The 16,688-nt window shown below is 44.8% G+C and overlaps 1 protein-coding gene across 1 annotated transcript in view; it reads right to left on the reverse strand.

The window, feature by feature from the left end:
• Positions 1 to 16,688, reverse strand: part of LOC307217243 (integrin alpha-V-like) — a 66,251-nt gene that overhangs the window by 32,032 nt on the left and 17,531 nt on the right. Inside the window, exons 3-7 of the mRNA XM_079978368.1 lie at positions 7,208 to 7,299; positions 5,782 to 5,896; positions 2,690 to 2,751; positions 1,543 to 1,588; positions 275 to 400 (exon numbers count right to left, since the gene is read on the reverse strand). Of these exons, the coding sequence (XP_079834494.1) occupies positions 275 to 400; positions 1,543 to 1,588; positions 2,690 to 2,751; positions 5,782 to 5,896; positions 7,208 to 7,299 (441 nt within the window). The remainder of the gene's footprint in view (positions 1 to 274; positions 401 to 1,542; positions 1,589 to 2,689; positions 2,752 to 5,781; positions 5,897 to 7,207; positions 7,300 to 16,688) is intronic.

Raw genomic sequence — 16,688 nt, forward strand, 5'->3', positions numbered from 1 at the left:
CCACCAACGTGTGAGGCAAGAGCAGCTAGAAAGCAAAACAAACTTTGGAGAAACAAGCCATGGTTTACCTGATCATCTGTGGCACAGTTCATCATTAACTCGTGGTTTGCTTTACAAACCATGGCTTAAACAATTGCTTAGCATTATGGGTCATTTTGGCACCTGCTTGGCATTAGCTTTCACTAATATCACTGGATGGGGAGGGAGGAATGAAGAACCTCAAGTCTTACAAGGAACACAATTTTTACTAGTGTTTTACTCTCAAGTAACCTACCCAAGTAGCTGTCATCGAAAGCAGCATTGGCCGACCGCGTTGCTAACTGGCTGTCATACTTGGTAGTGTAGACTTTAGGGTTGTATTTTGACACAATCTCAGCCACTTTATCAGAAATGAGCTGGCCTGTTGGGTACCAAGTAGAAGAGGAGACATAAAAACACAGACAGAGTTATTAGACGTTACTTGCAGTCTCCTAGTTCACATTAGAAAAAGACAAATGGAAGCAAGGAGCTGGGAGTAAAAATAAGCAACTTGAAACAACTTCTTTATTAAATTGAGAGTTACTGTGGAGAAATATTTTATAATGATAGACACGTTAATCTGTTGCGTTAAAAAACTACAAAGAATCTCGTGGAGCTTTGAAGAGGGAGGGTGGAATTCAACATAGCACAAAGGGGGTTATGTACACGGGGAATGAGGTGCACTCACATGACGGGAGTTTGCCTCTTCTGCTCCCCCTAAACCTGTTCTGGGGGTTCCTCCCAATCCCCTGAAGCAGATTCCAGGGTTGTGGGGTAAGGAGGAGGGGAGACCCACTGAGTGAGCAGAACTCATTCCTAACAAGTAACAACTTAGTCCAATCAAACCCCAATTTATTTATTGCAGCATAAGCTTTCATAGGCAGGCATTTAATTCATCAAATACATGAAGAACCAAGAGCTAACCACACATTACATGCAAATCTGTATAACTAAACCCCAATGGAATCCACCCTGCTTCATCCCAGAAAAAGCCACTTGAGGATTTGAGCAGAAACACAGCCAGGGGAGATGCTTGGCCCTTTCCTCTTCTATTACTCCAAACGCCCCACAGCTGCTTTTCATCCTCACAGGAATCCAAATACATGCTTGCAAAGGCAGTGCCATAGCTACGGGGGGCAAGCTGGTTTTTTTGCCCTAGGTGAAGCCTCCAGAGGGGCGTCACTGAGGCTGCTGACATCTCTGTGTATATACGCAAATGCTTATGTGTGGGGTGCCATATTGGGTCTTTGACCTGGGTGAAATAAAGCCTAGTTTCGTCCCTGGCAATGGTAAAGTCTTGCGAGGGTCAGGAAACCTGCAATGGGAAACATAGCTGGGAGGGACAGTTTGAAGCAGAGAAACAGCAGACGGTGAAAGTCACCACTTCTCCACTCAAAATCGTCCCCTCTTCAATTAACCTTGCCAGAAAGGAAACTTGTTGCATATGGTTTATTTTGCTAGTGTCCTTAATAGGACAGCAGAAGATTAAATAGAATGGTCAGCTTTTTACCAGCTGTGTCTCACCTTGCCAGTAAAAACTTCCAGGTCCTCCAAGAAGTACTCTATCTCCCTGGGGTAAGAGTGGAAGGAAAAAAATATGTAAGTTTCTTTTCTTGTTACTTCTAAGGCACGGGACAGCCTGGTGGAAGACAGACGGCTCAAATTCCCACCAACAGCTATTCTACACTCCCTCACAATTACCTTAACATTCCATACTTCAAGCAATCTTCTCCCCATCCCCCTCTGAATGCAAACCATAAATACAATTTAGTACAAAAAAATTAACCTAACCGCAGTTCCTAGTTTGGACATATTGAGAAACTGTGGCTAGTTTAAACCAGGAAACGGATGCTTCCTGTCAAACCTTAAGGTTCCAGCAGGCTCGTTCCTGTAACAATAAACTATGGTTTAGCACTATATCCAAACAAGGTCATTTTATTCAGTGCCCTTCAAAACTCTTTAAATCACTATCCAACCCAATGCCCTCTGGATGTTTAGAACTACAACTTCCCATCATCCCCGTGCTGGCTGGGGCTGATAGCATAAACCATTCCTGTTTGTTTCTTTTTTTCCTCCATTATCTGGTGATCAGATATACTGCTTCTGCATGTGGAGGTTCCATTCTTTAAGTCAGAGATGGAGAAGCTGTGGCTTTTCAATTGTCATTGGACTCCCAACTCCCATCAGGATGGCCAACTCCCATCAGCATTGTAGTTTAGCAACACCTGAAATGCCACAGTTCCCCTATCCCTGCTTTAAGAATCTGCACCTATTGTTGCACAGTGAAATAATGATAGAGACCAGTATATATATTCTGATTTTCAGACTAATTAGTGTTGTTAAAAGACAAAGGCAAATGGAAATTCTTAAATACATTGTTATATTCTGTAGCAGAATTAACCCAGTAGGAGAGATAGCATCTCCTTCTTATTAATTCCTATTCTTCCCTGATTTGCTCACATGCTCTTTGAAATCCTGAGCTGAATAAATGATTTCTGTCTAGCAGGCTACATCCAGATGTATAAATCTAAGCCAACAGGAGCGAAGTGTAAGAAGCCCCTTGAAAAGCTGATCTGACAGATATGCCTTTATAGAATTGATTTCTACATACTCTTTCTCCTTTACTGTCAGGTACTGGAAAAAGGAAGACATACAGTTATAGCTTCCCTACCTGAGTAAAGTCAATGCTGAATCCACCTTGACAAAAGCCCTGTCCTTCAGCGTCAATGCTTGCTGTGAGAACAAGAGAAATGGGAAACAATAGATGGGGAAGATGTTTAACACAAATCCCTGTGCATAATAGTGTCAAGAAAGACCTCGATCTGGAACAACCACTGCTCTAAGCCAAGCTGCCACATAACTTCCTCTTGTTCTCTTCAAATGGGAAAAAAGGTACTTAAGATGCTTACCTGGGAGATGCCCTACCTGGTGAACTGGTGCTGGCTCCCCATTGGCCAGAAAGTGTCAGAGGTCATTTCCTCGAAAGAGAGAGCCTTTAAAAAGCTGAGCTGCCCTTGCAGGTGGGCTCCACCAGCACCAGGAAGCTGAACATTCTCACTGCCTACTCATATGTAGACTAGAAGTATTATCTTTAATGGCTAGGCTAGGATTAGTCCAGTTTTTAGAGCCACAGTGCTCTGGCTTATTTTTGGTGGCAGCAAGTACCGTATCTTGAGACCCAGCTGGAAGTACTGCAGGGCTGTTGTGCAGTAGCCGAGCAAGCAAGCAGATCTGAGAGGTTCTCCTGAGCGACAATAGAGAGAAGGGGAAGGAGGGACCTCCTCTGCCTCCCTTGTCCCTCCTTCCTTCTCTCTCACTGGTGCTCCTCCTCAGCCACTGCCCACTGGTCTCACATAGTGTGAGTCTGTTGCCGCTTGGCCCCCTCCACCACCCTGACCTCTCCTCTCCCCCTCCCCACTCATGGGTGAGAGGCTTGAGCTGTGGCTCAAGTCGCCCTGAGAGCTGGCCGTCTACCCCCAATGGCCCTGCCTCTCTATGTGAGTCAAGGGGAAGAATGGAGCCTGGATGGTGATGGAGTCAGGAGGCAGAATGCAGGGAACCCCCACTCCACAAAGGGGGGGGGGAGGATTTGGTGTCATGAAAGTGTGTGTGCCCCCCAATCCCCACCCCACTGCGTACTTTATTTTGCCTGACCTGTCCTGTATTTTGCCCAACCCAAAGTGGCAGCTCCATCCCAGACCCATAGAACTGTAGAGTTGGAAGGGACCCTGAGGACCATCTAATCTCCTTCAGGATTAGAAGGGGAGCTCTGCCCAGTCACCCCAGATGCAACCGAGCTATGTGTCTTGTGGCCTGCCATTGAGGTTTAGCCATTCCCCACCCCCCTTTTTAAGACTCAGTCCAGCCAGGCAGCACAAAGAGGTTTAGTGGGCCTCTGGTCTGCTGATATGGTTCATTTGGCTTTGGGTCTCATAATCTGTGCAGGCCTGACCTACGCTGGTCAGAACAGAATACCCCCCTCCCTATTGTTAAGGCCAACACAATCGATCCAAAGGGCTCTGCCTGTTTCTAAACACGTTAAGTACGAAATCTAGCATGGCGAGTATATGCTGCTTTTCTTCTCTATTTACAGATCAGCAACCTACAAACAGCTTTGAGATGTCGCCTGCCTTTAAAACAGGAAAAGAAAGGGAATTCCAGAGCTAATCCCTCGCATGCCACGAGACAGCCCAAGGAGGCTTTCTTATGATGTGGTTAATCCCTCTGAATACAGAGCTTTATAACAGAAATGCTAACAGTCTCTTATCGGTATTGCGGTGTATAACAGAGTGCACATTTCACTTAGGGCATTCCGTGCCCCTTTGATCCTGGGAATGACTCTGGAATGCACTCTCCCTCTCTGGGCTCTTGCTGTTTAAATAGATTGTATGCATGTGCACACAGGGGTGGAGGGTTAATTTTGATCACCACTGGGGATGCACTAAATGTGTCTGTTCTAGTTCGGAAATAATTTGGACCTACTGGGTTCCCCCCCCCCTTTTTTAAACAAAAATGGCTGGATATCCAAGTTTGGTGTTCCAGCTTAGCTGGAATAATAACCTTTAGTGACCTGGAAAGTCACAGGGGCTGTAGTAGATGGTTCTGCCCAAACAGGATGCAGCTTACATCCCAGCTGTTGGAGCCAAGCTACATGATCAGCAGCTCTGCATGATGTATCTGTTACTGGAACATATTGCAGGGTGCTTCCTCGTGTAAAAAACAACAACACATATTGTACATACAGACCAGTAATCTTTTCTAAGACGTACTAGTTGTTACATAGGCAAGGGGCTTGCTATTATTATTTTGCAAGAAACCATCTAAACATTTATTCTCCTGATTGTAAAAACTTTCCTCCCTTGCCCAAAAAACGGGGGTTTTTTGGAGGGTGGAGGAGTGATCCTAGCACCCCTTTGGTTTGTTCTTTTCCGTACACACCAAGGTCATGACTAGCCTTCAACAGAGGCTGCCATTTACAGGTTTTTATTTTTGTTTTAAAAAAGATACAGTGCCGAACCACGCATATAACATCACACGTCATTTGGCCCTTAGCCTTCCCAGTCGTTTGGCACAGTCCCATTGCAGTGACTCTGCATTAAAAATCAATGAAAGAACCAAGCCCAACAGATTATTGCTATCATCATATTTCCACTTCTATCTTCAGATCCCTACGAAATTTCTACCTGCTGTGAAATTTGGAGCCAGACTGAGCATTCAATTGATCTGCAGAGGATCCTATCGTCTCGCAGGTTTTGTTTTTGTATGACCACGCACCCTAGTTCTAGAACCACCAATGTGACACCATAGCATTCTCAGATACCCTCTTCCCAAGTGTCTGCCAAGGTTTCCTGCCCCTCTGATTTTTCCCCCCATGGAGCTTTTTTTTTTTTAAAAAAAAAAAAAAAAAAAAAAAACCTTTTTGGTTGGTTGATTGTGTATTTTGGGAGGGGGTAGCCTGCTTTCTTTGCTTTTGTGTTGTATTTGTTTTGGAATGTGTCTAGATGTTTTTCCTGTTATTTTGTGGGAGAAGGGTTCTGATCGTCGCCAGTTTTTCATTTTGTGGTGACCGCAAGAGTTTCTTAGATTTCTATATATTCCCCTTGAGCCCCAAAAGGCTGGGGACCGCTGCCTTAAACCACTGTTGCAAAGATGAGGGTGTGGGTGTGTTTCTTCCACACACCTTAAGGTTGTGCTTATAATACGGCGGCACACAGAAAATAGATTCAGGGCTGTAATTACAATAGCAAGACATTCTCCACATACTTGACCTGCAGGGAGCGTATTCAAAAGCTTTGGACCCGTCGTGAAGATAACATGTTCCTACAGGTTCCCTCTCTGCTTTCTGTTCTGTTCTCCAGTGGTACAATGGGGCACACGCCTGTGGGGGAAGCAAAATGGCAGCATTTAGAAAGCTCTTTTTAAAAGTCCACCATTATACACGGTGCAGTGAGAGGCTGAGAATCAACGGGGGGAAATGCTTTTGAAAAGGGGACCAACGATGCTTGCCTCAGCCAACCATAGAGAGGGGAACGTCTGCCTTGTCTGCAGCTTAAACAAAGTCTGGTGAAGGCAAATGAGGTGCTTCGCAAAGTGATTTGGCTGAAGTTTCGCAAAAAAATAACAAGAAGGGAAGGAAATAAACGACGCAAGCAAAAACTTCCTCACGTCAGCTAACTTTCAGGGCGCCCTAGCCATTAATTTCCTGGCACCACCCAAGCACCAAGGCTGTGTCAGCATCTGCCTCAGCCTGTAGCTCAGTTAAGCAACTGCTGCATGGAAGTGCTCAAATGATCCAAGCAAACACTTGAAGGAATGGGTGCTCATTGACTGCGCAGTAAGGTGCTGGGCAGCTGGAGGAAGTCCATCTATCTAAAGGCCAGGGAGTGCACAAAGGTCTGTCAAACTACAGTACCCTACATATATTGTTGGACTCCAACTCCCATCAGCCCAAGACACTACCGTCAATGGTTAGGGATACTGGGATCTGGGGTCTAGCAGCATCTGGAGAGCATGTCGACTGTCTCTGTGCTATAACATAACCGAAAAATGCAACCTATGTTGGGGCCTTTGAATTCCTCCAAACCTGTTGATGTTGCCCTCTTTATGTGTGAATGGTGCTGTTTTGGCTGTGTAAGAACGGGCACTCACAGAAATCACTGTTAGCATATACAGATGCGGCACAACAACAAAATGCTGCAGTGTGGAGTGCTTCTGTTGAGGGCTCCAGCTACTCCATGCCATCTCTCTGAAAACACCCTGCTTTCCACCACCATAATCAAATTGTGAGTCTGTCTTTTTTAGGCCCACTGAGTATCCCAAGTCTCTGTTGGGCTGTTTGGGTCCCCTGCTCCCCCAGTTCTTTAATTTCTCTACTGATGTCTATGGACATCTTCTCCATTTGAATCAGGGAGTACCTATCAGACACTATCTTCTCCCACCTACTTAATTAAAAGGCTGCCTCCCCTCAGTCTCTCAACATCCCATGGGACAGTTTGAGTGGATTCTGCCTGCCACCAACAATTCTGCTGATTTTTTGTACATTGGAGTTACCCTGAGCTTGCTGGTTCTATTCTCTTATGAGTGGGTGGTGTACAAAGACGTTAACTGATACTCAATCAATTTGATTGATTGACTTATAAATAGATATGATGATAACGGCATGCAATAAACACTGAAAATGAAGGCTTACCAAAATTTTGTCATCTTTCGATCTCACCGATGCGCCAAACCATTGATGGGACTTGAATTCCAGAGGATCGTTTTTCGCAAAATCTCTGTTGCCTAGAAGACAAACAACCCTGTCACAGAGCTATGAAAATGACATTACAATGTTGCAGCATCTGAACACTTCTCCTGGTATGCCCCACACAGGACCTTAAGGTCCATGAATAACCATAGTTTAGAGGTCCCGAGCCCTAAGGAAGTCAGACTATCCTCTACCAGGGCCAGGGCATAGCTGTCAACTTTTCCCTTTTCTTGCGAGGAATCCTATTTGGAATAAGGGAATTTCCCTTTAAAAAAGGGAAACATTGACAGCTATGGGCCAGGGCCTTTTCAGTGATGGCTATGACCTGGTGGAATGCTCTGTCCCATGAGACTAGGGCCCTTCAGGATTTAACCTCCTTCTGCCAGGCCTGTAATACAGAGCTATTCTGCCTGGCCTTTAATTTGAATTCAGCCTGATCTTTTATTTCCCTTCCCTCCCTCTCCCCTTTATGAAGATTACCTGCTCTGAGACCCCACAGCTAATTCTCCCCTGGCCTCCTTAGTGGCCCAAGTAAGACTAATTCAGCCATTGCCTATTGGGTGGATTTTCCCCAAATTGATTTTTGAACTTTGAATTTTATTGTTATTCATGCTTTTATACTGTATTCTATGCTGCTTCTATGCTGTATTACAATTAAGTGTTTTAAATTTGTTGTTAGCCGCCCTGAGCCCAGTTTTCTGAACCGGGAAGGGTGGGGTATAAAAAAAATATTATTATTTATTAATGAGCGCTATAATGTCTGAAGCGAGCTTGTCCCTTGCACCGAGTTACACATCATGTATCCATGCATCACTTTTTAAATTTGTTTACAAGATTAGTTTTCATGCTCCGTTAACAGCCGTCCCAGTAGATCTAAAATCGTAATTAACACAGCAATAACACTCAGCAAAGCCCTGACCCAATAAGTACATCTTCAGCTGTCATGGGAAGTTCATTAATGTTGGTGCCGTCCATGTCAAAGAGAGCTTTCCCCTTACTTGATTACTCTGCCCTTGATGTCTTGCAATGCACTGAACAGGTTCCACTGAAAAACAGGAGCCCAAGCCATATCCACACCACACATTTAAAACACACGGCTTCCCCCAAAGAATCCTGGGAACTGTAGTGTGTCAAAGGTGCTGGGAATTTTAGCACTGCAAGAACTAAACTACAGTTCCCAAGATTCTCTGGGGGAAACCATGACTGTTAAAGTGGTACCCATGTGTTTTAAATGCATGGTGCGCATGTGGCCCTATTCAAGCATTCCACTTACGTGTTGATTAAACACATGAGAGGGAACAGCAAGAGTGCTAGGTCTCCACCCAATCTTCCACAAGTCGCAGAGCAAACTTATGCAGTTCAGAATTTCCTGCAGTTACAGTGTGCTTTAGAATCTAGAGGTCTAAACTGTGCAGTTCACCCTCCAGCTTGTGAAAGGCAATGAGGATGGCTGCCAGATGTGGTGGAGGTGGCAGAACTTAGTGTGCTTATTCACATGTGTGAAGAAGGGCTACTCCACCTGAAGCATTTGAAAAACTGTTTGAAGTTCTCTTATCTGTGGTGTTTGAGTTGGCTCATTCGCACACCAAGGAAGCATGCATTCATCAAAAGTGATAATGTTGCCCTTTGTCTGCCTACTAGATTACAAAGACCTGAATCACCTATTGAAAAAACCACAGTATCTGTTAAAAGACTCGCATCTTCTTAAAGACAGAATGGCCCCTTAGAAGCTGTACCTAGCTGTCTCCGATCAGTGATAATGGACAAGGTTACAGATAGGTAGCCGTGTTGGTCTGCCATAGTCAAAACAAAATAAAAAAATTCCTTCCAGTAGCACCTTAAAGACCAATTAAGTTGGTCTTTAAGGTGCTACTGGAAGGAATTTTTTTATTTTGTTTTGACAATGGACAAGGTCTCCATGAGATGAGGATATGGCTCCAGTCTAAAGGTCCTCATTATCTTGGTGGAAGTGACCCTCATAACTTGATCACCATGCTGGGAACATAGGAAGATGCCTTATATAGATCAGACTATTTGGTCATCTACACCAGTGTTCCCAAACTTGGATCTCCAGCTGTTTTCAGACTACAACTCCCATAATCCCTAGCAAGCAAGACCAGTGGTCAGGAATGATGGAAATTATAGTCTGAAAACAGCTGGAGGCCCAAGTTTAGGACACACTGATCTACACCAATACTGTTTAAAAGGTAAAGGTAAAGGTACCTCTGCCCATACGGGCCAGTCTTGACAGACTCTGGGGTTGTGCGCCCATCTCACTTAAGAGGCCAGGGGCCAGCGCTGTCCGGAGACACTTCCGGGTCACGTGGCCAGCGTGACATCGCTGCTCTGGCGAGCCAGAGCCGCACACGGAAACACCGTTTACCTTCCCGCTGGTAAGCAGTCCCTATTTATCTACTTGCACCCGGAGGTGCTTTCGAACTGCTAGGTTGGCAGGCGCTGGGACCGAGCAGCGGGAGCGCACCCCGCCGCAGGGATTCGAACCGCCGACCTTTCGATCGGCAAGTCCTAGGCGCTGAGGCTTTAACCCACAGCGCCACCAATACTGTTTACTCGCATGCAAATGTCTCTTGAAGGAAGGGATGGGGAACTTTCAGATGGTACTAAACTCCAGCTTCCACCAGGACGAGACAGCATGGCCAATGGTCAAGGATGATGGGAGTTACAATCCCATCTGGAGGGCACCCAGTTCCCCATCCCCTAGGGAACCCTCTAGGGTCTCTGGCAGAGGTATTTCACATAATATACTACCTGATTCTTTTAATAGGAGATGCCAGGGGTTGGATTTGACAAACAAAGCATGTGCTGTGCTACCACTGAACTATGGTTTCACCCTAATGGGAGTGCGTTCTCATAACAGCCCAACCAGAATCTACCCAGTTCAGGAGACAGATTGCGAAAACTTTGTTCCAACTTTCCTTAGTTGTTGCTGAAGGATGATAAATGGCCCTAGCAGGGGTTAACGATCACCACTTTTGCCAATGAAAAGGAATAAATATAGGACCTTGTTAGGCCTGTTGAACTCTGCATTCACAGTATCTTTTGAATACATCAAGAGGGCCAACAAATATTTCCAGAACCTGCACCCTACCCCCAGGCTTGGCCAACAAGGCAGATGTCTGTGTGACTCACCAGCTACATCAGCTTAAATTTTTGTAATCTATCTCAAAAGATTAGCTTTTGACTAACAACACTGCACTTCCCACTCTGCTCTATGTCACCCACCAGGGTGACCAAGTCAATTTTTGTCCCCAAACCATTCTGAAGCCAAGACTGCCTGGAGTTGAGAAGATCTCACTTGCTCCAAAGCCTTGTTGACAAATTCTGGCACTGTTTCATTAGCTAAGTTGTGTTCACATTTCTCTGGACACAAACCACATAGTATTCTGTGGGATATTCTCAAAGAATAGGGCTGCAGTATTGCATCTGTCCATGAAGATGGCCTTGCCAGAATACAACCCAAAGCAAGGCCATCTTCAAAGGTTGTGCAAGCACCGCTTATCATGGTTCTCACGAAAACAAGAGAGCCATGATTAAAAATGATCCTCTCTTCTACGAGTCAGCAGCTCCACAGTAATTCAGCTCAACTGCTGGCAACTAATCTAAACTCCTTTGTATGCTATCCACCTTGTAAGGAAATCTCTGCCTCTTTAGGCATATTATTGCTTCCTGTCCAGGAAATCCTGGAGAGAAAGGTTTCCGTCTTTGCTGGCAAGCCAAACAAATAACAGCTGGTTTAAAATCTTAGTAGGATTTTATAACCATGCGGCAAAGGGATGGGTGAAGATTTACCACTTTACATTCCACACTGTCATGTGTACAAAATCTCTAGCAGGGAGCTGTTGAGGGTCTTTTCAGACAAGAAGCAAAGCTCTCCCATCTAATCATAAGGTGATTCGTTTTTAATGCAGGAAGTTTACTTATAAGGTTGCAGAACTGGCTGTAGAATATGCTAGATTAATAAAGATTTTGTAGTTCTTACAACACAATTCAGAAGAAAGGAAGGAAGTCTCTGGACATAATGCTCAGTGGGGCTAATTTCTAGGATAAGTGTAGTCTCAATTTGCTAAACTGGAAGTGCAATTGACTGGTCTGAATGGCTATAGCCTGATTTTCAGTTATTAGTCCCTTCTTGCCTTGATTGCACTTGTTTTAATTTGCCTCGGTATGTAATATTGTGATGGGTTTGGCCACAATACAGCTTTGGCGGCCAGCTATATAAGGTAGGGGGAACTGAAACAGAATAAAATAACCCAAAAGGTGGCATTTCTTCACTAGTGCATTATGGACTGTTATCATTCTATTCTTAATATAATATTGTAGGAGCCTGCTACTTTACAAACTGTACACTAATTGATATGTATGTGCATGTGCGTGTGCATGCGTGCAAAATTAAGTAAAAATGTGTGATAAACTGGAGCATACTGAGGTATATGCTATGGTTGGTGCACATAATGAGCTCCATGAGGCTTCTGTGCTTTTTCTGGACAGAAGCACTTAAAATAGCCCGTACTTAGTATTTTAGGAACAATTTTTCACTGGCTTCCAAATTTAAGATCTAACGTTTCAGTGCAAGCAAGCAAACAAAACAAAAGCTCTGTACCTAAGACCAGAAGGTGCAACTGAAATTTGCTAGAATGTAAGAGTACGTTGCAATAGTTTCCAGATTTTCTGCCTGCAGGTGATTTTTTTTTTAACACTAGCCTCTTTGCTGAGGAATCTTAAGTCACACAGCGCCTGAGGAAGATTCTTAAACATGTCCTGTGCCGCACATTCAGTTTATGAATAGCTCTGGTTAGGTCTGGGCTTAGGCCTTCCTTTTCCCAGTGAGGACTGATGCTTTAGCTGAGATTCCTGCATTTGCAGGGGGTTGGACTAAATGACCCTTGGGTTCCCTTCCAACTATACAAGTCTATGATTCTATGCCTTACTCTATACCGTATTGCTTTCTGGCTGGAGATTTCAGTGTTACATACTCTTCATACTCCCTTCTGGCTCTATATTGTAGAGAAAGATCAGCCTTAGTTTGGGGAAGTTTGTCAGGCTAACTTCCCAGCCAAGGAACCTCTGGTTTCCCTGGGAGAGTTTGAAAACCAACACCTCTATTGGAAGCAAGCCTGATGATTGAAGAGCAAGAAAAAAGGTGCTTCTTCAAAAGCATCTCTTCAGCTAATGGAAAGACAAGACATGACCTGTTCCTCAAGGCAGTATGCTTCATCTGCTTTTTCAGTCAGCGTCAGGGAGTGGCTTGCATCACAGCTGCCTCTTTAGCTCCTTGCTTGGGGTGCTTCAAACGCCAATACTTCCAGAGCACATTGTTGTTCTTAATTAGTCACGATTATTTATGGAATTTATAACCCAGTCTCCAAACTCAAAGTAGCACCCAAACAGTTTATTGAAATACTCAGCAGTAAAAACCATAAATCCAGTAAGTGTGTTAAACAGCAACCCTTCAGCAGAGGAAACCAAATCTTAAAATCTGCCTTAGGCCTGAAGGAAGAAATATTAACCTGATGTCTAAAAACAGGTAACAGGGTGTGTGGCTGTATCTGCAGCGGGAGTTTCATATCTGGGGGGCCAGTACAGCAAAGGCCCTGTTCTATGCTCCCACACAAAAAGTTTCTCTCCCCAAAGTGTCACCTTGGTAACAGCCACACACCCACACACAAGTGAGCCTGTTGGGAGCAGGCAGCAAAAAGGGGCAAGGCTGCTGCGGTTGCCTCACCAAAATCTTCTCTCAGCCCCGGGCCCCTTTAAGAGGTTGGGCAAATGCTAACATGTTGGGCACATCACTGCTTAGTAACTTTCACAAGGGGAAATAATGGCAGCCAGCCTGGAGCCCTCCAGATGCTGTTACCCTACAACTCCCAGTGGCCATGCTAGCTAGGGCTGATGGGAGTTGCAGTTCAGCAATAGGGGACCCCTGGAAACAAGGGTCATGCAGCCCCACCTAGCCCAATAATCTTTCCTCACAGTGGCCAACCATAGTTGTCAATTTTTCCCTTTTTTAAAGGGAAATTCCCTTATTCCGAATAGGATCCCTTGCAAGAAAAGGAAAAAGTTGACAGCTATGTCCAGGCCAACTCGTTGCCTAGGGGAAGCCTGCAAGCAGGCCTTGGGAGCAACAGCGCTCTGCAAGATGGGACCCAGCATTTCTCTTCTCTTCATGCAGCCCTTCAGATGCGTCAAAAATGCAAAAACTGAACCAGAGTCCCTGGTTGGTTAGGAAATCTAAGAAGGAATGGACTGCATGGGGTGGGAAGCCTAGCCAGAAGTCGCAGATTTATTGCATCTCGAGAGGGATCATTTATTTGCAGAGATGCTTCGTCTGCTTTTGTGCCAAGAAAAGACGGCTTGCGATGTTGCTGCCTCCTTCTCAGTTTGTTTAGAGGCCTTCCAATGTTAATATCTCCAGAGCGCATTGTTTAGCACAGCAGTCGTTGCAACATACACAATATAAATGAAAGCAAATGCTAGTCTTCGGAGGGCAGGGGGTGGAGGGAGGCGGAAGGCCTGTGGGTTGGCTGATCCATGACTTTAAACGCGAGTCAGCCTAAATCCAGTGTAAAGTGTGGGGTGGTGTGCAATTTAAAGAGCAAAAGAGGTGAGCAGGTAAGGAATGCCAAATCTCTCCACCCACCAACCAAGCTCACCCCTACAGTTTACCTCCCAAGAACATTTTCTCTCTCTCCTAGAGGGCTCTAATAGTGGAAGCAAATATAACTAAATAAAAAGCAGCTGAGGGAGAGACTTCTGGAGCAGGGGAAGGATGCAACACCACCATCAAGAGTGCCATAGGAAGCTGCCTTATACAGAGATGGTACATTGGACTATATAGCTCAGTACTGCTTACACTGACGGGCAGGGGATCCCCAGGGTTTCAGATGGGGTATTTCCCTAGCCTTACCTGGAGAGGCCAGGGATTGAATCTGGGACCTTCTGCATGGAATCAGACGCCCTACTGTTCAACTCAACCTCTCCACTTTGCACTTTTAAAGAAATAGGCCTGCCACCCTCACATGCACTCAGTCTTCATTTAAACATGCATTCAGATGGCAATAGCCCTTATATGCTGGCGCACCCTCCAAGTATCTGTGTTTTCCAGGGACAGTCCCAGATTTACAGAAGCTGTCCTGGTTTCTGATTTGAATGTCTCACTTTTCCTTAGCACGTTCCTATTTTCCATCAGAGAAATGTTGGAGGGTGTGAAGTTATGCAACAACTGAGCCAAGGTGATAAGTAACTATATGACCTTTAGAAGACACCTGAAGGCAGCCCTATATAAGGAAACTTTTTTTAAAAAATGCTTTATGTTTGATTATGTGTTTATATATGTTGGAAGCCACCTAGAGTGGCTGGGGGAACCCAGTCAGATGGGTGGGGTATTATTATTATTATTATTATTATTATTATTATTATTATTATTATTATTGACATTCCTATTTTCATCAGATAAATATTGGAGGGTGTGTGTGCTGAAAGAGCAGACAGGATCTCCCCCACCCTTTTGCCATGCTGATCACATCAGGTTTCTGCCCATTTGTGCAGGATAGAGGAAGGCGAATATTTTGCTCATCCAAGGAGGAGGATACCTGCACAATATGCAACATGACATGCATTGTGGAGAGGAGAGAGCGTGCTTGCTCCTCAATCTGTGAGGATATATTGTTGCACCAGGATAAATATATGAACTTGGCCTTCAGGATTTCCTGCTGGGCTGCATGGAACATCTCCGAGAACCGACAGGACAGTCACAAGCATTGGTTTGCTGTGTAAGCATGTTCACAATAACACCGGCCATGCAGTCAAGGCCGCCCCAGGCTTTGCCAAAGCTGTAGCACCAACCACATTTCAATTGGCCCTCGCTGGAAATGCACAGCTCCTGCTTTGGGCAGGAAAGAACTGCTTCTTCCTCCAGAAACCTTTTAAAACACAAATAAATCATTCTATCTTGGCTAGTACGAGCAAGGCATTTTATCCTCCCATCTAGTTATGACTTGAGTAAACACAGTTTAAAACTATCCGAGCAGGAATCTCCTTAACCGTGCGCACAATGACTCATGCCGGGAATTGCACGCTGTGGTGGAAAAGAGGCAGAGCTTATTTCATTGTAGCTTTGCATGAGGTATACTGGATTTAACAAGGGCCCCATAATAAATTAAGCGCATAGGTATACATTGCAACTTGCTTGAACCAAAATGAAGCCCAGGTGTTTTTCAACCAAATGTTCAACCTGCGCCATGGCGCAAGGCATCAAAACTCTCTTATCTCAAGTCATACTCAAGCAATACTCAAGTCATACTCAAGCATACTCAAGTCATACTATTGATTCATCTAGCTCAGTATTGGTTTACACTGGCTGGCAGCAGATCTCCAAGGTTTGAGGCTGGGGGCTCTCCCAGCCCAACTTGTCAGTGATTGAACGTGGGGCCTTCTGTATACGAAGCAGATGGCCTACCACTGAGCCCCAGCCCTTCCCATGCCCAACAGTGTTTTCTTTTTACTTGCACCACTATCAGTTTGTGAGATGACACTTTGGGGCTCCAATCTGAATGAGGAAGACGAGGAAATAAGGAAGTTGAAGCAAAAAAGGGCATCTTGACTGGGTCAGGTCAATGACCTGCCTCAGCCCCGCATCCTACTTCTGACAGTGATCTGTTCCAGACACTTCTGAAGGGTGTAAGGAAAGAAAGCACAAAAGTGCTTACTTGGCAACATAATTGTGACATCCAGTAGACATACCATAAAGTTTTTGTTTCTCAAATTCCCGCAACTTAAAAATGCTTTTAAAAAACAAACAAACAGAAAATTCAGAAGGCATACAGATGTATGTCATCTGTAGTCATTTTCATCGTACATCAACTTCGTTGGACTGGTCATGTGGTTCGGATGCCTGATTATCATCTTCCAAAGCAACTTAAGGATGGAAAGCAAAATACTTGTGGACAACAAAAGAGCTTTAAAGGTTTGCTCTCAAGGCAAATCTATTTTTAAAAATGCAGTATAAGCACAGATAATTGGGAAACATTGGCCTGCGAGGGCTCCAACTGAAGAACAGCCTCTACCAAAGGTGTCACGGGCTTTGAAGAAGCACAAACTCAGGACGAAAGGAAGAAACAAACTAAGAGGAAGGCACATTTGGCAAATCCTCATCGTAATCAAATCCTGCCCAGAAACCTATGTCTCCACTGTGGAAGGATGCGTGGATCCAGAATCGGCCTCCACAGTCACTTACGGACGCACTGTTAAGACTGTGTTCATGGAAGACAATCTTACTCAGCTACAAGTGATCGCCAAAGAATAAAGAAGGCTATCTTCATGAAATTTCCTCTTTATCTTAACACCCACCCGCACACCCAAAGCACATGATCAAAGGTTGGGATTGGTTTGCCCAAGATATTTCTCA

This window comes from Podarcis cretensis (genome assembly GCF_951804945.1).
Source record: "Podarcis cretensis genome assembly, chromosome: 1".
In the NCBI taxonomy this organism is placed as follows: domain Eukaryota; kingdom Metazoa; phylum Chordata; class Lepidosauria; order Squamata; family Lacertidae; genus Podarcis; species Podarcis cretensis.